A 22266-nucleotide genomic window follows, 5' to 3' on the forward strand; every position below is an offset into this window, starting at 1 on the left:
TAAGCCTCTCGTTTTAATCATTTAAAGGGGCCTTTGAAGTTGGGGAAAAAACTTCTGGCAGTGTTGTGTTTTCGTGTATTTTATTTTTATTTTTCACATCTCTGGATCATAATGGTGATTGTTAAACCCACAGAACAATTCACGGTAACACTTTAATTAAAGGGGTGTGCATAAGACTGACATGACACCTTTATAATCATGACATGACACATGTTATGAATATGAAGGAGGTTTTATACATGTTTATGACAACTGTCATTAAGTGTCATTCACTCAGTTATGTCATTTTTAATGCAATGATGACATTTCGGAGTTGTCTTTGTTATGACAACTTGACATAAACCAATACATCATAACCTGCCAGTGTCATTGTCATGACAACTTGACATAACCAAGACAACATAACCTGTCATAAACAGACATGAAATGACATAGCAGATTAATTATCAAATTTAAGAAACTACTTAGCTTTATGGGTCAACATTACATTACATTAGTTGCTAGGCAACGTGGGGGAGAGGACACTGGCATTGTCTGTTCGCTGCTTCTCCGCCCACAAATCATGTTAACTGTACTATTAAATTTAGATTTTATTTTAATATGTTTGTGACTAGTCTAACAGTTAGAGCTACAATTGGCTACTAGTGAATGCTGGAAGCTACTGAGAGGATGTTGTTTGCCGTTCGCTGTTTTTTTTTACCGCTTCTCTGCTGTTTTTGTTTGATTTTGCAGTTGGTTCTGGTTTGAAGGACATATGATGTTGCTCGCTGGGGCTGCTCTCCCTTCTGGGTGTCGGCTGCACACTGGTGGTCTCCCTCGGGCTTGAGCTGCGGTGGCTGAAGTTTGCACCGGGCTAGTGTCATCAGCGTCCGGCAGGATGTTGGGATGTTCTGCTTCTTGGCTGCTGAGTCTCGGCTGCGCCGCTGTTCCGTCTGCATTAAGGCCGTGGAGCGGCTTGGACTTCTGCGCCGACCCCGGTGTGTCCACCAAAGTGCCCGGTAAGCTTTCCTGTAGCTCAACCAGTAGAGCATGGCGCTAGCAATGCCAAGGTCATGGGTTCGATTCCCAGGGAAAACAAGAACTAACAAAAATGTAAAATGTGTACCTTGAATGCAATGTAAGTCGCTTTGGATAAAAGCGTCTGCCAAATGCATAGTGCTGCAGCAATCCCTCCATCTGGTCTTCAGCAGTCATGCATCGACGACGTCATCAGGACAGCGCTGGGAGAAATGTAAAACATGGAGTGGACCACAGTGGACTGTAGAGCTTACAGAGACTTCCACCATCAGCTCTGTTTTCTGTTCAGAAAAGCTTTTAACTGTTGTGTTGTTTGATTGTTTGTATTATTCTATATGTTTACTTGTTATTCATGTTTTGTTATTTTTTCCCTTTGTAGCACTTTGAGATTCTTCGGAATGAAAAGTGCGTTATAAATAAAATCTATTGTTATTATTAAACTGTCATGTGGTTGGTTTTGACGTTGGCTGTCATGAGGCTATTGTCACGGAGTGACCTTGTAAGGGCGGAACTAAAAGTGACGGAGATTGGTTCCGCCTGGACCATAATCCACAAACACCGGTCACTTCTGGGAACTCTGGGGAGGGAAATCAGGGCTTCATTGATCACAGGTGCATAGATGAGCGGGGTGATCGCGGAATCGGCAGTGTGAAGTAAAGGGTGAGTATAAAGAGGGCCTCAGAAACTGGAGAGGGGGGGGGGGGGGGGGTTTTCGAGCCGATGCGGCGGGCGAGTTGGAGTGTTTGGGCGAGTGCAGCGGAAAGAAGGCGGAGGACATTGCTGGCTTGGCGAAGACGGAGACAAGGGTTTGGCAGAAACAGAAACCGGGCTGAGTATACTGAGATGTCTATCTAACTGTGAAATGCTCTATGGACATGTGTAACAAATTCTGAGCGGTTGAAAACAGGAAGACTCACCAGAAGTATCGCCAAAGGAGGCCCTTTCGACTGGTCACGGGTAGCAGGAGAAGTATCCAGGAGCTGGAAAGAGGAGGAAAAAGAGACCTTGTGTTAGTAACGGTGTGAGTACCCCAAAACCATTGTACAGTAGCATAATCATCTCGAGTGAACTATCTGTGAGCCTTCATGGGAAGTTTGTGGCATTGTATGTGAGCGGCCCTACCGTGGAGGAGGATTGTAGGTGAGCCGGGACCAGTGAGTGAGAGAAGACGTTGGGGTGTCGTGGCGGCAACGTTTAAACCTGTATATTTGTTGCATCAGTGGGCAAAAAATAGGAATGACCTTAAATTTTTTGAGGTAACAAACCACATTTACTTTTTAGGACAAACACTGCATGATGCAACATAACACTGCACGTCAAATATTATTTATGAGCTTTAAACTTTCCAGTAAAATACATTATATTAGTTTATATAAGTTAAAATGAAAGTGCTCCATTAGCTTTTTCTTTCAAGTAAAAAAATTAATAAAGAACTAAAAAAAATCATAAATCATCTTTTACATACAGTACTATTAAGTAAAACATTTAAAGCTGAAAATTAATATGAAAAAATAACACATTTAACCATGAAATCATGTTACCAATTGGGTAACACTTTACTTGAAGGGGTGTGCATAAGACTGACATGACACCTTCATAATCATGACATGACACATGTCATTAATATGAAGGAGTTTTTATGCATGTTTATGACAACTGTCATTAAGTGTCATTCGCTCAATTATGTCATTTTTAATGCAATGATGACATTTCAGAGTTGTCTTTGTTATGACAACTTGACAGAAACCAATACATCATAACCTGTCAGTGTCTTTGTCATGACAACTTGACATTACCAAGACAACATAACCTGTCATAAACAGACATGAAATGACATAGCAAATTATCAAATTTAAGAAACTACTTAGCTTTTTGGGTTTACATTACATTAGTTGCTAGGCAACGTGGGGGAGAGGACACTGGCGTTGCCTGTTCGCCGCTTCTCCACCCACAAATCATGTTAACTTTACTATTACATTTAGATTTTCTTATGTTTGTGACTAGTCTAACAGTCAGAGCTACAATTGGGACTGTTGCTGATTGCTGGCAGCCACTGAGAGGACGTTGTTTGCCATTTTTTCACCGCTTCTCTTCTGTTTTTGTTTGAATTTGTGGTCGGTTTTGGTTTGAAGGACATTTGATGTTGTTTGCTGCGGCTGCTCTCTCTTCTGGGTGTCGGCTGCTCACTGGTGGTCTCCCTCGGGCTTGAACTGCATGGTGGCGGAAGTTTGCACCAGGCTAGCGTCATCAGCTTCCGGCATGATGTTGAGATGTAATTTTTACTTGTTATTCATGTATTGTTATTTTTTCCCTTTGTTGCACTTTGAGATTCTTCGGAATGAAAAGTGCGTTATAAATAAAATCTATTATTATTATTATTATTATTAAACTGTCATATGGTTGGTTTTGACGTTGGCTGTCATTAGGCTATTATTTAATTTGTCATTAAATGTCAATACTCTGTCAAATTATTTTATAACATTGTCATGAATATATTTCTTGACCTAAACTACAGTGGTACAAGTTGAATTTGTCATTAACATGTCATTAAGTGTCAATACTCTGTCAAATTATTTCATAACATTGTCATGAATATATTTCTTGACCTAAACTACAGATACAAGTTGAATTTGTCATTACCATGTCATTAAGTGTCAATACCTGTAACGGAGGCAGGATTCAATAGCAAGTAACTCAGTTTATTTGACAGATTGTGTCACGAAGACAAAACTCAGAACACTGATGAAGTCTGGATAAGACGGAGCAGTGAGAGAGGCTCTGTTGGCGACACGGGCAGGCTGTGAGCAGCTGTGACTCGGGAGATCGGTACAGGTAATCCGGGAAGGGATCCAGCATTTCACGGAAGGGGGAAATGACAACCAACACGGAGACACAAGGGGAAACATCCAACAACGCTCTGACAAAGACAAGAGAGAAACAGAGAGGCTAAATAGGGTGAAGGTGATGAGTTGCAGCTGGTGCAGGTGATCAGCCACAGGTGCGTGATGAGCCAATCCCAGGCTCCGCCCTCACCTACATTCAACACGCACCCAAGAGTGAGACAGGGAATCCATGAACCATGACAGTACCCCTCCCCCTAGGAGCGTCCCCTGACGCTCCCAGCCGACCTTACCTGTTGACTGAAATCATCAATAAGGGAGTGATCCAGAATGTCCCTAGTAGGAACCCAACTTCTCTCCTCCGGACCGTAACCTTCCCAGTCCACCAAGTACTGGAAACCGCGCCCCCTCCGTCTAGAATCCAGAATGCGATTAACCGAATACGTTGGTTCCCCATCTACGAGCCATGTGCAATGACACCTCTGGATAAAGGCGTGAACAGAGGGGACCGCGACCTCAGAATCCAGACTAGAAAAAATAGGTGGCTGTTAACCTACTCTACACTCAAATGGCGAAAGGCCCGTAGATGACACTGGTAATGATTTATGAGCGTACTCCACCATAGAGAGTTGTTGGCTCCAGGATGAAGGATTCTTGGATACCAAACATCGCAACACTCTTTCCAGATCCTGATTGGCTCTCTCGGTCTGACCGTTGCTTTGGGGGTGACAACCCGAAGACAGACTAACCGTGGCTCCTAGTAATTTACAAAACTCCTGCCAAAATTTGGACACGAATTGGGAACCTCTGTCGGAGACCACGTCCATCGGGAGGCCATGTAACCGAAAAACGTGGTCTACTACAGATACCGCTGTCTCCTTGGCTGAGGGTAATTTGGGCAAGGGAATGAAATGTGCTGCCTTTGAGAATCGGTCCACGACGGTCAAAACAACCGTTTGGCCCTGGGAGTGCGGTAACAAAATCTAGAGCGATGTGGGACCAGGGTCTCGAAGGAACAGACAATGGCTGAAGTAACCCATGAGGAGGTTGGTTAGATGTCTTACCAACCGCACAGAGCGAGCAAGCCATAACAAAACTGCGAATGTCGCGAGCCATAAGTGGCCACCAAAATCGTTGCTTTATTAAACTGCTAGTGTGGTTTACCCCTGGATGACAAGCAATGTTGGAGCAGTGACCCCATTTGAGGACCTCGGATCTTAACCCCTCCGGAACGAACAAACGACTCGGTGGGCCGCCGGGCGGGGGCGTTACCCCTTCTAAGGCCACTTTGACCTTCGATTCGATCTCCCATGTGAGTGTAGAGATAACTATCTTCTCTGGCAAAAATACACTCTGGAGTAACCGGGCGTTCGGAAGCATCAAAAATACGAGATAAAGAGTCGGGTTTGATGTTTTTAGACCCGGGGCGGTACGAGAGAACAAACGTCAAAGTCAAAACGTCCGAAAAAAAGTGCCCACCGAGCCTGCCTGGAGTTGAGTCTTTTAGCAGATCTAAAATATTCAAGGTTCTTATGATCCGTCCATACAATAAAAGGTACCCCCGACCCTTCAAGCCAATGACGCCACTCCTCCAACACTAACTTGACGGCCAACAACTCTCTGTTACCAATGTCATAATTGCGTTCGGCAGGAGAAAGACGATGGGAGAAAAACGTGCACGGGTGCATCTTGTCATCTGAGGGAGAGCACTGTGAAAGAACCGCGAAAAGTAAGACACGTAAGAATCAGATTCACGAAAGAATCTGATTCTTACGTGTCAATACTCTGTCAAATTATTTTATAACAGTGTCATGAATATTTAGCTTGACCTGAAATATGGCATCATAGAGGAAATCGTACAGAGTCATTAAAAACTATTAATTTAACTCAAAATGATAGAGTGGCATAGACATATACACCTGATGATGTCTATGGTGGCACCACTGGTTATGTGTACGCTGCAACAGTTGTTGGCAGAGCCTCAGTCAGGTTAGTTTGTTTAGGTGTTTAATGTCAATTTAGTTTGCAGTAAGTAAAAACAACAACGCTATTTTGGGTTTAATATAGTTTATTTAAACTTTCGCTCACTCTTTAACGAATAGTTTGAGTTTATTCTTACCATTTCTTTGTTTGTCTGTTTGTTATGGCGGAGTCCCGTGTGCTGGTGCACCGTCTAAAGGGGTTCGGGCGGAAACGTTGGCCTATATATAATGTTCCGGCCTAGTCTAGTCGCAACCATTCCTTGTTCAGCCCGGGGTGGGGCTCTAAAGACTATTCCTCTTATTTTTATACATCGGAAGATAATTTATAAAGTGAAGTCATTTGACCAAGTGTTATTTTTCTGTGTTTGTTTATGTGTGTATATGATGTTGATATATATATATATATATATATATATATATATATATATATATATATATATTAGGGCCGGGACTCGATTAAAAAAATTAATCTAATTAATTAGAGGCTTTGTAATTAATTAATCGAAATTAATCGCATTTTAATCGCATATAAATATTTGACCTGAGAACAATGAGAAGTAATTTTTCACATGTATTTTTAGTATACCATTGAATAATGACTGAAAACATAAGCTTAATCAACAAAATATTGATTATTTATTTCAGTCCAGCAGACCAGTGCAATGTTTGCCATTAAGTTAACCAAAAGCATATTTGTGATATTTGAGGCTCGATGTGCTGCGGTGATACGCAAATTCCTTGTTGTATAGCTTGCACACTACCATGCTCTTGACGACGCTTTCGTTTTAAAAAACGAAAGAATCGTTTTTTAAAACAAAATTTCCCATCCACGGGGCCAAGCAAAGCAGTCTCATCAGCTTCTTCGTTCATGTTCACGCATGCCCTGCGGCTCAATCAGCTCCCTAGTTCCCTAGTCAGGGCACTGATCAAGACATAAGTCAATGGGCTGACTCCCTGATCAGTGCCCTGACTACTGAACTAGGGAGCGGATTGAGACGCACCCATGGTTTGTTGTTGTAGTTGTCGCGCTAGTTGGTGTTCCAGTATAATCGATCCGTCAATATTTGTTCATTGAAAAACGTTCCGCGGTGCAAAAATAAATGCGGTTAATTTTTTTTGCGTAATTAATTAACGCGTTAAAGTCACGTAATTAATGAATCTTAATTAACGCGTTAAAGTCCCGGCCCTAACATATATATATATATATATATATGTTTATTTTGTGTAATGGCCATTATTTGTGTACGTGTTTTCTCCTTTTTGCGTTAATTGGTGCTGGTCACCTGTGTATAAATTCATGCCTTGTGTTTTTAAGAGTCAGTTCTGTGAGAGGGCAGGTCTTAAAAATTAAATGATTGATTTTATTTCTCGAACTCCTTTTCATATTTTTAAGACATTTGAAATTGTCTATTATCTAACCTTCTGTTGAAGCTGGTGGAGGAAACTTAAAAAATAAAATAAAACATTATGAACTAAAAAATATTAATGATGCTGTTAATAAAAAAATAATTTGACAGTGTATTAACACCTAATTACATTTTAATGACAAATTAAACTTCTGCCACTGAAAACAATTTATGACATTATAATGGCCTCAGTCAACATCAAAACCAACCACATGACAGTTTAAGGTTAACCCTATAAGCTAAGTAAGTTTCTTAAATTTGATAATCTGTTATGTCATGTTTATGACAGGTTATGTTGTCTGTCAGAAAAGATCCCAGAGTCAAATGCAAGTTCACAAAGTTTATTTAGAAGTGATAGCGATAGGGTCAGATAGAGTACTAAAGTCACAGTCCACAAATGAGAGACCACACGCGGCGTCCAACGCCGTAATCCACTCTGGTTGGTGACCGGAGAGAAATCCTCACACAACAGATGACCGATGATACCATCCATGCACCACACAGAAGGCAGGAAAAGCCCGACAGAGGAGAGCTCACTGGAACCTGGAAAAGACTGGATCTCGCCTAAAAACAAAGCGCACCAGTCACTTCGGGAAAACAGGACAGAGTTCACTCGAGGACAAGATCACGTACTTCCACAGGCGAGCAATACTGGCCTTGACAAGTATCCAGATGCCGCGACAGGAACAGAGGAAGACTGAAGAGGGACAGCGTAGTGAATCTCCGACTGGACTGGACAAACTGACAGAAATCAACCAAAGCAATGAGCGCGCAACGAGAGACAGAACAGCGTGCTATACAAAGAGAACGGCTGATGAGACGCGACAGGTGAACAATTACTGAAATGAGTGGGAGGAGTTAGAGAATTAAGGAGAACCACCACCAACAGGTAAGAATACACACACACACACACACACAGATCACCCAGGAGTCCTGACAGTATCCCCCCCCCCCATGACCGGCACCGGACGGGCACGGAGGGGACTCACCCTGTCGCCGACGGAGGTCCTCGATCAGACCAGGATCCAGTATATCTCGGGACGGAACCCAGCACCTCTCCTCCGGACCGTAACCCTCCCAGTCCACTAAATACTGAAAACCTCTGCCCCTGCGACGAGAATCTAGTAATCTCCTAACAGTATAGGCAGGAGCACCATCCACTAGACGAGGGGCGGGGGGTCTGGGGGCAGAGACGGGGGGATTGTTCTGAGCAAAAATCACAGGTTTAACCCTGGATACATGAAAAACTGGGTGAACCCGACCAAGAATAGGAGGTAACTTAAGCTTAACCGCTACCGGACTAATGACCTTAGAGATACTGTATGGCCCAATGAAACGGGGAGCCAGCTTATGAGAAGGCTCACGGAGAGGCAAATCCTTAGTAGAAAGCCATACCTTTTGTCCACACATATAACGAGGTGGAGGTCGCCGGTGACGATCAGCCGCAGCTTTGGTTCGTCTGGAGCTTCGTAATAAAAGTGTTTTAGCTCTCCTCCAAGTGCGTCTGCACCTGCGCACGAAAGCTAAAGCAGACGGAACCGCTGCGTCGGGCTCCTGTGATGGGAAAATAGGGGGTTGATAACCGATGGATAATTCAAACGGGGACAAATTAGTAGATGCGACGGGAAGAGAATTATGAGAATACTCGACCCATGGGAGCTGTTGGCACCAAGAATTCGGATATTGTGACGACAGACAGCGAAGCGTTCGACCGAGATCCTGATTAGCCCGTTCGCATTGCCCATTGGTCTGCGGATGATAACCAGAAGACAAGCTGGCTGTAGCGCCGATCTGTCTACAAAACTCCTGCCAAAAACGAGAGATGAACTGAGGACCCCTGTCTGATACTACATCAGTCGGAATACCGTGTAACCGAAAGACGTGATTAATCAAAACCTGTGCCATCTCTTTGGCAGAAGGGAGTTTGGGCAAGGGAATAAAATGAACCGCTTTGGAAAAACGATCCACCACAGTCAATACGACAGTGTTACCATTGGACGCCGGTAAACCAGTGACAAAATCAAGGGCTATATGAGACCAGGGGCGGGAGGGCACGGGCAAAGATTTTAGCAGACCAGCGGGAGGTTGATTAGATGCTTTATTACAAGCACAAACTGAACAGGCTAATACGAACTGTCTGACGTCCGTAGCCATGGAAGGCCACCAAAAACGTTGGCGGATGGCAGCCAACGTTCTCCGAATTCCCGGATGGCCGACAAACTTGGATTCGTGACCCCACCGGATGACGTCGGAACGTAAACGCTCAGGAACCCATAGACGACCCACCGGACACCCCTCTGGCGCTTCCCCCTCTCGACCGGCCTCTCTCACCCGCTGTTCGACCCCCCACACAAGGGCACCGACCACCCTCCCCTCCGGGAGAATGGTTTCGGTCCGTTCAGCCCCGGGACCCTCGAACAGACGGGACAGAGCGTCAGGTTTGGTGTTCTTGGAACCTGGCCGGTACGAGAGTGTGAAGTTAAAACGATCGAAGAAGAGTGCCCAGCGAGCCTGTCTAGATGTTAACCTTCTGGCTGAACGGATATATTCCAAATTCTTATGATCCGTCCAGACCAGAAAGGGTTCCGAGGTTCCCTCCAACCAGTGACGCCACTCACCCAGCGCGAGTCTAACCGCCAGTAGCTCCCGATTGCCGTCGTAATGTCGTAATTTCGTTCCGCTGGGTTTAACCGATGAGAGAAAAAAGCGCACGGATGCACTCTCCAGTCAACGGAAGATCGCTGAGATAAAACGGCGCCTACCCCAACATCGGATGCATCCACTTCCACTATAAATTGCTTAACCGAATCGGGAATAGAAAGAACCGGCGCAGAGATAAAACCGGACTTTAATTCATCAAAGGCTTCCTGAGCTTCCTTATTCCAACGATAAGACACTTTAGAGGAAGTGAGAGCGGTAAGAGGTTTAGCGATCTGACCAAAATTTCTGATGAAGCGCCGGTAAAAGTTGGCGAAACCCAGAAATCGCTGAAGCTCCTTACGCGTGTCGGGTACTGGCCATTCGGCAACCGCTTTAACTTCAGCGGGATCGGGACGAATCTCTCCCTCGGCTATTACGTAACCCAGAAACGAAACCGACTCCTTGTGGAACTCGCACTTCTCCGCCTTAACAAAGAGCTGATTCTCTAACAGCCGTTGTAAAACCTGGCGAACATGCTGAGTGTGTATCTGCATAGAGGGAGAAAAGATGAGAATGTCATCGAGATACACAAAGACAAACTTGTTAATCATGTCACCCAGCACTACATTGACCATGGTTTGGAAGACAGCCGGTGCGTTAGAAAGACCGAACGGAAGAACGCAGTATTCCCAGTGCCCTGATGGTGTATTAAAGGCTGTCTTCCACTCATCGCCCTCTTTAATACGTACCAAGTGATAAGCGTTGCGCAGATCTAACTTGGTAAACACGTGCGCTCCCTGTAACAACTCAAACGCTGATGACATTAAAGGCAAGGGGTATTTATTCTTAACAGTAATGTCATTCAGCCCTCTATAGTCAATGCACGGACGAAGAGACCCGTCTTTCTTTTTGACAAAAAAAAATCCAGCGCCAGCTGGAGACGAGGAGCGGCGAATGAGACCGGCACTTAGAGATTCGTTAATGTACTTATCCATAGCCTCTCTCTCTGGGTTAGAAAGGGAAAATATACGACCCTTGGGCGGAGAAGTGCCTGAGAAAAGTTTGATTTCGCAATCATACGACCGGTGAGGAGGTAGGGAAGTGGCCCGAGCCCTACTGAACACCTGATACAGATCTGAGTACTCCGCCGGGACCCCTGAGAGTGCAACATCTGGAACCTGAAACGTAGAACAGACAACAGGAGAAGGAGCAGGACCAAGACATGAAACATGACACGAAGACTTCCAAGATAACACAACACCGTTCTGCCAATCGACGTGAGGATTATGTTTGGTCAACCAGTCATGACCTAAAATGACCGGCGATTGAGACTGTTCTAATAAATAAAATTCGATCTCCTCACGATGATTGCCAGAAACAAACAAACTCACAGGCGGTGTGCGATGGGTGATAACAGCCATATGTTGTCCCTTTAACGTCCAAGCGGAGAGAGAAGAAGACAGAGGAATAGCAGGAATGTTCCACGATTCGGCCAAGCCGGCATCTAGAAAACTTGCCTCGGCACCAGAATCCAGCAACGCCTGTGAATGATAAGACCGTTTATAGTTAACAGTTACGGGTAGTGTGGTGCAGTTTACGGGAGACTTAAGAGATGACACGCCCACCGAAACTCCCGAGGTCATCGGCGGGCAGTACCTTTTACCGGACACGCAGCTGCGATATGCCCAGGCTTACCGCAATACAGGCACAAACCACCGGACAGACGGCGATGTCTTTCAGTAGCGGTAAGACGAAGCTTGCCCAGTTGCATGGGCTCCTCCGTCTGGAGAGAGGATGAAGAGAGCTCCTCCGGTTCAGAGACGGCGAGATGACGAAACAACCGGCGGATGTCTCGTTGACGGTGGTGGGTCTCGATCCTCAACGCCAGGTCGATCGCCGTCTCTAGAGATGTTGGAGGATCCCGTGCAGCAACCTCATCCTGAAGGGCAGGATTGAGACCCTCGAGGAATTGAGCCCGTAGTGCAGCGTCATTCCAGCCGCTGTTGATGGCTAGTGTCTTGAACGCGATGGCATAATCTGTGACGGAAGAGGTCCGTTGCAGCAGTCTTACCAGCTCAGCTGCTGCCATGTCCCCACGAAGCGACCGATCAAATAAACTCAACATCTCCGTCTCGAGATCCTCAAACGAAGCCGTACATGGAGCCTTGGCCCCCCATACAGCCATTCCCCACTGTCTCGCCCTTCCAGTGAGAAGTGTCAGCACATATGCCACCTTAGATGTAGAAGCGGCGAAACGCCGTGGCTGAAGAGCGAAGACAAGGGAACACTGCTGCAGAAAAGCCCGGCAGGTGTTCGGGTCGCCGTCGAAGGACGGAGGCGTCGCCGCGTGTGGTTCTCGGTCTGTAGGTGCAGTCTCAACCGGTACAGAGGGGACGGGAGGAACCCGGTCACCGATCGGGAAAACCATCTGATCCACCCGTGTACTGAGCTCCGTAAATTGTTCCGACAGGGCACGGAAATCTCTGGCCGCTACATTCAGCATAGATGCATGCTGTTCAATGACTGCTCCCTGCTGCTGAAGTGCGGCGTACACCGACTCTGAACCCTCCGAACTTGCTGACTCCATTGGTGGCGCGCTCATTCTGTCAGAAAAGATCCCGGAGTCAAATGCAAGTTCACAAAGTTTATTTAGAAGTGATAGCGATAGGGTCAGATAGAGTACTAAAGTCACAGTCCACAAATGAGAGACCACACGCGGCGTCCAACGCCGTAATCCACTCTGGTCGGTGACCGGAGAGAAATCCTCACACAACAAATGACCGATGATACCATCCATGCACCACACAGAAGGCAGGAAAAGCCCGACAGAGGAGAGCTCACTGGAACCTGGAAAAGACTGGATCTCGCCTAAAAACAAAGCGCACCAGTCACTTCGGGAAAACAGGACAGAGTTCACTCGAGGACAAGATCACGTACTTCCACAGGCGAGCAATACTGGCCTTGACAAGTATCCAGATGCCGCGACAGGAACAGAGGAAGACTGAAGAGGGACAGCGTAGTGAATCTCCGACTGGACTGGACAAACTGACAGAAATCAACCAAAGCAATGAGCGCGCAACGAGAGACAGAACAGCGTGCTATACAAAGAGAACGGCTGATGAGACGCGACAGGTGAACAATTGCTGAAATGAGTGGGAGGAGTTAGAGAATCAAGGAGAACCACCACCAAGTAAACCACAAGTAAAGTGTTACCTATTAGGGTACTCTTGCGCTATAATAATCCACTCTCGACATTTGACAGGGAAATAACGCCATAGTAACCTACTTACCAGGAAATACCTCAATTGGATAGACCTACAACCAATCAGAGCAAAGGAGCGACGCATAACGTTAGTTGTCAAATATCAACAAAACTCAATGGCACTGTGTTACCAAGTCTGCGGTTTTCACGCGGGTTGTTTTCCATGTCCGTGGGTTGAAGCGACCTCAATTATGTGATATATAGACCCAGGAATGCAAATTTTAGCTGGCAACCCATTTTACCCCCCTATTGCCTTTTTTTTCAGGAGAATCCCCCCTCCCCCCGAAGAAAAAGATGATTGTAGATTTTCTGGTGTTATAAAATAAAAAAAAATTAAATAAAAACTTTGCTGGCATTATAAAAAAATATTTAAGGATACAGAGTACTTACCAACACAATCATCATTTCTGAGAGAAATAGTGAAGGTGAATGCATATATGAACAAGTTCTCTGTTTAGGATTAGAACAAATTCAACCCAAGCGCCTTTGATGACGTGGATTATTTTGTTACTGTTTATTATCTGTCCATCTTCGTCTAAAGCCCACCCTGATCATTTCATTAGTCCGAACAGTTTCAGGCATAATTACTCCTATAAGGATCAAGTCTAGACCGAACTGCCCAAGCTCAAATGTTGTGGGCAGGGCTGAGTTCGGATGGCATCCAGGCTACTTTTACATGAACACCCATACTTGAACACGTAAAAACAATTACGTTTATTCATGTTTCTGTCTTGTACATAATCACAAACACATATACACATATAGGTCTAAAAAGTGCATTTAAATAATTTAAACCCCCATAGAGAGTTGGTACTGAAAGTACTATTGGGTATAAGATTTGTGTTTTATACATTTTAAGGAGATTTTAGAAAGTAACTTCAAACTAAAGTAATTAGTAAAACATTTCAATCTAAAATCTCAAATAAAAATGACCTTCAAATTCCACCTTCAAGAATTTTTCTTAAACAATAAATATAAAATATGACATCTAATAAAAAACTAAATATAACTAAAATGAAAAAGACACTGAAAAATAATAACTATAACAACTGACATGAAATTACACTCCTTACTGAAGTCAGGGTTGATTGAGCTGCATTTTAGTCATTAATTTGAAGTGGGAAAACTTATTTTGCTTTTTCAGTTAAATATATTTATACAAAGTCCCAATTGCATCCTGTTTTGAGTATTTTCTCCATTCATCTGGAATCTCCCCTTCCCCCTCAAATGTTTTCCTGTAGTGTTTTTCCAGATCTTTCTGGAATCTGCACACAAACCACTTCCAGTAGGGCAGCTCAGAGAGATCAGGGGTGATGCTCCAGTCTGCATAAACGCCTCCCGCTCTTCTGCATTCTCTCAAGGGGACTGAATCATCCGAATTATTGGGATTAAAATATAGATTGCTGTTTGCTACGGCTGATGTGCAGATATGGGTAGACAAGTTAGATGTATTATTGTAATATATTCCATTTAGTCCAATACTACGGTGGAAAGGAACACTGTGATCTCCATCATGGTTTTCTATGGTGTTGGTGCAGGTGGCTCCACAGAATGGACACTTAGCCCAACAGCACCGACAGAAGTGATCAAACAGAATCTCATCTGGCCTGAACTTATAGTCCAGCTTTACTGGGAAGGTCTCTGTGTTGAATCCACTGCTGATATCTGACATTATAGCTGGAAGTTCTTTTCTTATCACATCTTCTAGGAGGCTGAAATCATCAACATCATCATGTTTCACTCCACTGAGGTCTTCTTCAGAGAAGATCAGCTCATCTGAGAGCTGCTGTGTGAAACTCTTCAACCACAAACCAGCATCTCCTCTGTTCACTTGAACATGTTCAGTAGATTCATGAGCTGCTTTCATGATCTTCTGCTGCAGGAGTTTAATGTTCACCTTCATCTTTGGTAAAACACTGACACTGAACTTCTCAGTGATGTACTGACTGACTTCATCTCTGATGAAACTCTTGTAGTTATGGCTGGGATAATTAATGTAATCCATGTATTTAACAAAGTCCTCCTGTTCTGCCAGTGTCTTCAGGATGTGTTTCTCAAGATTTGATCTGTTTCCATTCAGTGATTCACAGTTTTTCATAATTTCATCTGTCAGATCTCTGGCAGTCTTCTTGTAGACGCTCTGCTCAATGGGCTCTTTCAGTTTCTGACAGATGATCTCTCCAAAGATGCCAGCTGATGCGGCTCCATGACAGTTTTTCTGGGCAACACTGTAGTACTCTTCTTTCTTTTTCTCAACATATATTTCTGGATCATTGGCATTACTGAACAGTCTGTGTTGGTCAGTGATCATCTTGTTTGCTTTCTTACAGATGGAAAGAACCAAATCTATGAAGAATTCATCCTTAAACTCGTAGTTGGCTGATTCTTTCTCATGATCTGTTACTCTCCTCTTGATGTAATCTATGAGTTGTCGAATGCAGCTTCTGTTGTAGCCCATCTTTGAAATGTTGAATGACTGTATCATTGTTTCTGTCTGCTGGTCAACATCTGTGACTAATGATCTTATTTTAGCTTCAGTCTCTGGAGAGAGTGTTCGAATGTATCCAAATGCTTCTTTGAGTTTTATGAAAGCATTCTTTATATCACTTATAAAGCGATTGACATCTGTGGATTTTTTAAAATTAATATATTTAAAATAACTGGACACAGTGAAAATATTTATATGTATGTACTCACTGTCATCTATAATATGATCCACAGGGAGACGCCCCGCATAGATGTCACTGAGGATCTCTCTTACATCTCTCATTATGTCAATGTCTTTTACTAGAGGAGTGTCTCTGATGATCTTCTGCACACTGTGTTTCCAGAACAAATCAAACTCTTTTAAGGGAAGTTCTTTGCTCTTTTCATAGAGAGTGTTTTCATAATGTGTCTTCCGAGCATCAATCATTTTCTTCCGGTCTCGCTGCTGAAGAATCTCATTTAGTTTCCTCTTTGTTTCTCTCACAATGTTTTCCTGAACATCTTTGATTTTGATTTCAAATGATGTTTTCCACTGAATCAGTATATCTTTATCTTTGTCTTTCTCAAATAATTCAGACATTGATTTCTCCACTTCTCCACTTGTCGTCTTCAGTTCTCTTTGAAGATCAGTTTCCTCAACCTCATGAATTGTTTTATTTTCTATTTTGTTGTGTAGTTCGTTCTCAATTTCCATCATGGCATTGCGAAGACTCCAGGACCACTTGCTGTATTTTATCTCTAGTTTCCTGTAGACTGAAATCTCCAAAGAATTTTTGAAGCTGAAGACGAATCCTTCATTCAGTAAAGCCTCCCAGAGATCATTAATACAATCTTTTAAATATGTCATCATCCTTATGTCTGATTTTGTTGCATGAGACATAATAGTTTCCTTTAGTTCTTGAATATTCTCACAGTAGTTTGGGTTTGGTGGTGCCATCGGTGGGTTTCCCTCCCAGAGATGAGCAAAATACTTCACATCATTCTGAATATCAAATTTAATGACATCACTGAAGCATCCTGCATTGCTGTCTTCCTCTTCAGCAGCGAGTTTTGTCATCTCATCCAGTGTCTGCAGCAGTCGTCTCCTTCCCTCCATGTTTTTCTCTCCAGCTGTGACTTCTGAGACGTTCTGATGCACAAACACGCAGCTGGGATTCAGTTTGACCTTCTTCATCCTCATGAAGGCCTGAACAACAATCTGAAGAATGTCCTGCATCTCAGATGGGTTTTCTCCAAAGATGTTGATCAAGGTCAGATTTGCAAGACCAACAACAAATGTGGCCAATTCATTGTCATGATGCTTGGTTGATCTTCCAGACAGTTCTGGAGCACGAAGGCCCTCAGTATCAACAACCAGAATATAGTCAAAGTTCATCTGTGTTTTAATCTCGTCTGACAGTCTGACCAGCTGCATGAAAGCTCCTCTGGTGCACCTGCCAGCACTGACGGCAAACTGGAGTCCAAACATGGCATTGAGCATGGTGGATTTCCCAGAGCTCTGAAGCCCTAAAACTGACAGCACAAAGACCCTCTGGTCTCCCAGTTTCTGGATGAGTTGATCTAGAACAGCAGAGATCCAGACTAGAGGAACATGAGCAGCATCTCCATCCATCAGCTCCAGTGGAAATCCAGAGATCATCATCTCTGCTGCAAGACTCGGGAGAGAAGAGAAGTCAAACTGCAGGTCTTTCTTGTTCTTCTTCACAGATGAACATGATTCATAGATCTGACCGATCTCCCTCATGATGTGCTCCAGACCAATGGTTGCAGCTTCAAGTTCCTCAGATATTCCCTCAAATGTGTCTGCTTGTTCAGCGTTGAGAGGTTCAGTTTTATAATTATTATTTTCTTTCAATTTTATTCCAAGCCATTTAATGAAAAACATCCTCTCATGTTCAGTATTTGAGTTTATTTCTTTAATGAAGAACTTCATGAACTCATTGATGTCAGATTCATGCTGCTGTTCACGGATTTTCTTCATCTCTGTTCGTTTTCTACTGATGTCCATTTCTGTCTCTTTATCTTGAGGTCGATGTAGTTCTTTGTTCTTCTGACTCCACTGATGCCACAGTTTCCCCTGATGAGGCAGAAATGATTCTTTGATTTCTGTCAGATGTTTCTTCTCCAGTAAACTCATCATCTGCTGTGCTGCTTCTCTTCCTCTCCTGCAGTCATCATCTCCTTCCTCATCTACTTTGATGTCTGAGTGTTCGGACAAATCTTCAAGTCTGAAAGTGGAAGATGATTTTGAGAGACAATCATTTATTGCTCTTCTAATCTCTTCAGACACTTCTGACTGATTTCTGTCTTTCAGACCAATCCTATATTTTTTCTTCATCACAGTTACAGCAGAATCATCCTCAGTAAAAAGACAAATGAGTGGCTTTGAGTCCTTGTAGAGTTGATGAAGTTTTATCATGCTTTTGTCATTCCGTTCCAGTTGTGGTAGAAGAACAACATTGACTGAAGCCATTTCAGTGAGGATCTGCAGCTGTTTCTCGTGGTCTCCAGCATCACCGTGTAGATTACAGAACGCAACACAGTCAGTGAATTTATCCGTGTTTTTCCCAGAGGGGCAGAACCAGGCGATCTCCACCACCCCATCCATCAGGACTCTGGTTCTGCTGCTGCCTGGGCAGTTTCTGTGGAAGAATGTGTTGTGTTTCTCATTGATCAGACTGTTCATCAGCTGAGACTTGGATGAAGACACAGAGCCAAACCTGAAGAAAAACACCATTGGAGTTTCTGCCTTGTAGATTGGCTGGGTTTGACTGGTGATTTCATTGTTGGTGTTTCTCATCTTCCAGCTCTTGTTGATTTGTCTGAATGTCCAGAGAGGAAACTCAATCTGTTGTGTGTCTGGATCAGGAACAAGCAGAGGCAGAGCGTACTGACACTGGGACAGTTTAGTGACCATCAGCTGCTTCAGGAAACCATCAGCACAATGAAACACGGCCATCTGAACATCCATCGGGTGGATTCGCTCAGACTGGCTTGTTCCTTTGTTAGATAAAGATGCTGGTTTAAAAATAATCTCAAAAATATCATCCTGATTTTGAGAGTTTTTATTTTGAGAGTTTTTCTCTTTTCGTTGTGTGTTATCCTGTTCTTTGTCCTTATTAATATTTATGTATCTCACTCTGTAGTCCATCAACAGTAGTTTTTGAAGGGAAATCTGAATTAGCTCCTGTTCAGCCCAAGAGTCACTGGATTTTAATGAATGTTCATTTATCTGAAGAAAATCTGCAGTTCTCAGTTTGTGTGGCCTGCCTTCAAGATGAAGTCTGTGAAATAGATTTATTTCAGTATCTTGTTGTTTTAGGCATTGATCTGGTCTGAATTTTGTTTCCAAGTCTTTGTTTTTTCCCTGTTAAAAAAATAACAACAACAAAACTATAAACACTATTGATACATTTCATTTTCTCAAACTACTTTGAGCATTTCAGTCAGGGTTTTCAGAGTATTTGAGCTTTATAACATAACTCTATTATGTATAATTTTAAAGAAATGTTTGTTTGTTTGTTATTTCAAAATTTCACTTCGATTAACAAGTTATTTTATTTTAAATGCACATTTCCCAAGCAAATCACTGTAAACAAACATTTGCTAAAACCAAAAACATTTATTTGGGGAAGTGCAAAATGTAAAATCTAAAATAAACCTCAGATAAAATAAAGTTAATCAATGCATCTGATTTGGCCTTATGTTTTGAAGTTTTTTTTTTTTCAGTTTGTTTTCTTCTTCTTCGTTGTTACAGTGTGTCGGTGTAGCAAGAAAGAGGATCCAGGACTTTTACAAAGACAGGCTTTTTTCATATAACCATAGAACTAACCACCAAACACCATTAAAATAATGTATTTATGGAAAGAATGAACATGGGAACTTAAATACAAACATAGATAACTGACTAAGGGAAGGGCACAGGTGATACAGATGATGATTAAACACAGCTGAACAGAACTAGATAATGAGGGTAACCATACCCTCATGTTGTCAGGGGACAAACAATTGGCTGGAAACAGATACAAAAGAACATGCGACAAGAGCAAAAAACACAACAGAAACAGAATGACATGTGACAATAGGTGTGTTGTACATTGGCTGCGGCCGGATGCAGCCGATCGGCTAGAGTAGCTGCCTGCAGGCAGTGGTGTAAAGTAACGAATTACAAATACTCTCGTTACTGTAATTGAGCTTTTTTTTTTCTCAGGAATTGTACTTTTTTAAGTAGTTTAAAAACAGTGTTTTTTTACTTTTACTTGAGTACATTTTAAGTGCTGTATCGGTACTTTTACTGCGTCATTTTCCCTAAACCTGCCGTCTTAACTAAACTTCCCTAAATAAATTATATTTATTTATTTTTCTGTCAACGTGATTGGCTAAGATGAATAATCAGTCCTGTGTGTCCATGCGTCACGGCGCGTGACTTCCGTCAAATTAACCATAGCGACCAGTGTGAGAGTGAGAGGCATGCGCGCTTTATGAAAGGGGGTAAGTGCTGGCTACTGTATGATGACTGCAATCGTCAAATTGCCTTAACCTGTTAAGCTGACTTCCAAATTTTGAAAAAATCCTAAGAAATGTATACTCAGACTAAAACAAATACAGTTTGTGAATCCTTCTAGGCAGTCTGCTAGGCAGACACCTAGCAGTTTACTGTAAAGTCAAAATGATAATATTTTTTATAATAAAAAAAAGCTATAATAAGCTTCAAAGTTTTGTAAAGTTATTAGAAATTTATTTGTATGAAATATCTTTATGAAAATAAAATTGAAGTGGGCCTTGGAGAAATCTAGAAATGCACTATAGCTAAAGCCACAAGTCTGACCATGTTATATTTCAGATCTGAAGATGATCAGTCTAAAACTCTGAATTTTATTAAACGTTTTACAAGATCGTTTCATGTGAATCTCCAGCGATGTTGTTGCATCAATGTTCAAAGCAGCTAACCAAGCTTTCCGCCGAAATCGGTGAAACATGACGGCACTAAATACCTTCGCCTTGTTCTCACAACCCTTTACGACGCACATTATACCCATGATTGTTCAAACTATCTTCCTACAAACTGGTACTTCGTCAACTCTGCTCAAACTACTACTGATGCAGGCGTGCAGATCACGTTGGTTCTATTTACGGAAATGAGAGAGGGAGGGGGAGATGTGAGGGAGGATGTTTCGGCCGGGACTTTTTACTGCGCCGAGTTGAAGTACTCTCAGAAGTGCTATTCCGCCATACATTATAGTTCTCCTTTTTAACTCGGTTAAAAAAGCGCCACGTTTTATTTTGTGTCACCATACTTGATCGTCCAACTATTTGTGTAACTGTATTTAAATAGGGGAAACGTGGAGTTGATTGGTTGCTTCTAACTTGATCTCTGTTTGGTTCCATAGGAATGAACTGTGATTAGTGTGCTAAGCTAAATGCTATCAGAATGTCACCCCGCGTCAGAGAGATTAAGTGCACGCACTCAGACGACAGAGGTATGTATCAACTCATCTAAGTTAAGGGAATAACATAGTTTAATATGAAAAAACGGTGAAGTATCCCTTTAACTGATGGTCACTGCTAGATCATTGTCCCTTACGTCAATTTCGTTTAACATGTAAACGTATTAAACCTTCTTTCTGTCAGCTTACTGAAGTGTACCTTTTAATGTAATGTGTTCTCACATGGCGATTTAAAATTGCAGGCCATGTATATAGCAAATAACTTTTATGAAACATCAGATTTATATTTAAATCAGGTTTATTTTTTAATTCCAAGCAAAAATATTCAGTGGTGAAAACCATTTACTCGATGTTACTCGATTCTGATTTCTATTGTTTTTACAGATAAAACGTCCATTAAAATTAAAGCACGAATGCGTCTTGAAAAGAGAGATTTTTTTTATACATTTTTTTTAACGTGAAATTGTTAATGTACAAAGCTTTGCAACCTTTTTTAATTAACTGCAAGAAAACTTCTACAGAATGGTTGTCATAAATGTTTCCCAGATTATTGGTTGATTTCTAAAATATTACAAGGCTATATTCTTAGTGCTAACAGTCAAAAATAAAACTAAATATTTAAAGAAATATTGAAATATTTTTTGGTGACATCATGTTTTTGTTCTTTCTGAGAATCTTCCATAAAGAGTAAGCTACATTTTTAATTTGCAGGGTATAAGGTGGACTAACATTCATAGCATAATACCCACTACTTTTACTCTACTTTTACTCTACTTAAATTACATTTTTTGACAAGTAACAGTACTTCTACTTGAGTATGCTTTTTCAGTATATTCTTTCCACCACTGCGTGCAGGCGGGGAGGAGCTGCAAACGGAGACTTGAAGTCGGACACTTTCTGCTTCCCGTAGTGATGCTCGTGCTATATTTGTATACTTTATCACAGCTGACGTTAAATAAATAAAATATTTCTCAAATACACAGATGTTTCAGAAGACGTTTTCATTCAGTGCTTTATGTACTGCTTAATACAGCGTCTGTTTGTACAAGAATAAAGTTCAACATATAAACCTACACTATCAGTGAAGTGGGGTCTATGGTTTTTATCAGTTTTAGTTTGATAAACATGACAAAATAACATCGCGAATACATGAAAAGAGGTTTTACTGTAAACACGAAACACACT

General features: G+C 42.4%; 1 protein-coding gene across 1 annotated transcript in view; it reads right to left on the bottom strand.

Moving 5' to 3' along the window:
• Positions 1-14291: 14291 nt before the first annotated feature.
• LOC137048469 (interferon-induced very large GTPase 1-like) overlaps positions 14292-22266 on the bottom strand; it is a 37530-nt gene continuing 29555 nt past the window's right edge. The window contains exon 3 of the mRNA XM_067426639.1: positions 14292-19001. Within this exon, the coding sequence (XP_067282740.1) occupies positions 14292-19001 (4710 nt within the window). The remainder of the gene's footprint in view (positions 19002-22266) is intronic.

The sequence above is a fragment of the Pseudorasbora parva genome, chromosome 2 (assembly GCF_024679245.1).
Source record: "Pseudorasbora parva isolate DD20220531a chromosome 2, ASM2467924v1, whole genome shotgun sequence".
Taxonomy (NCBI): domain Eukaryota; kingdom Metazoa; phylum Chordata; class Actinopteri; order Cypriniformes; family Gobionidae; genus Pseudorasbora; species Pseudorasbora parva.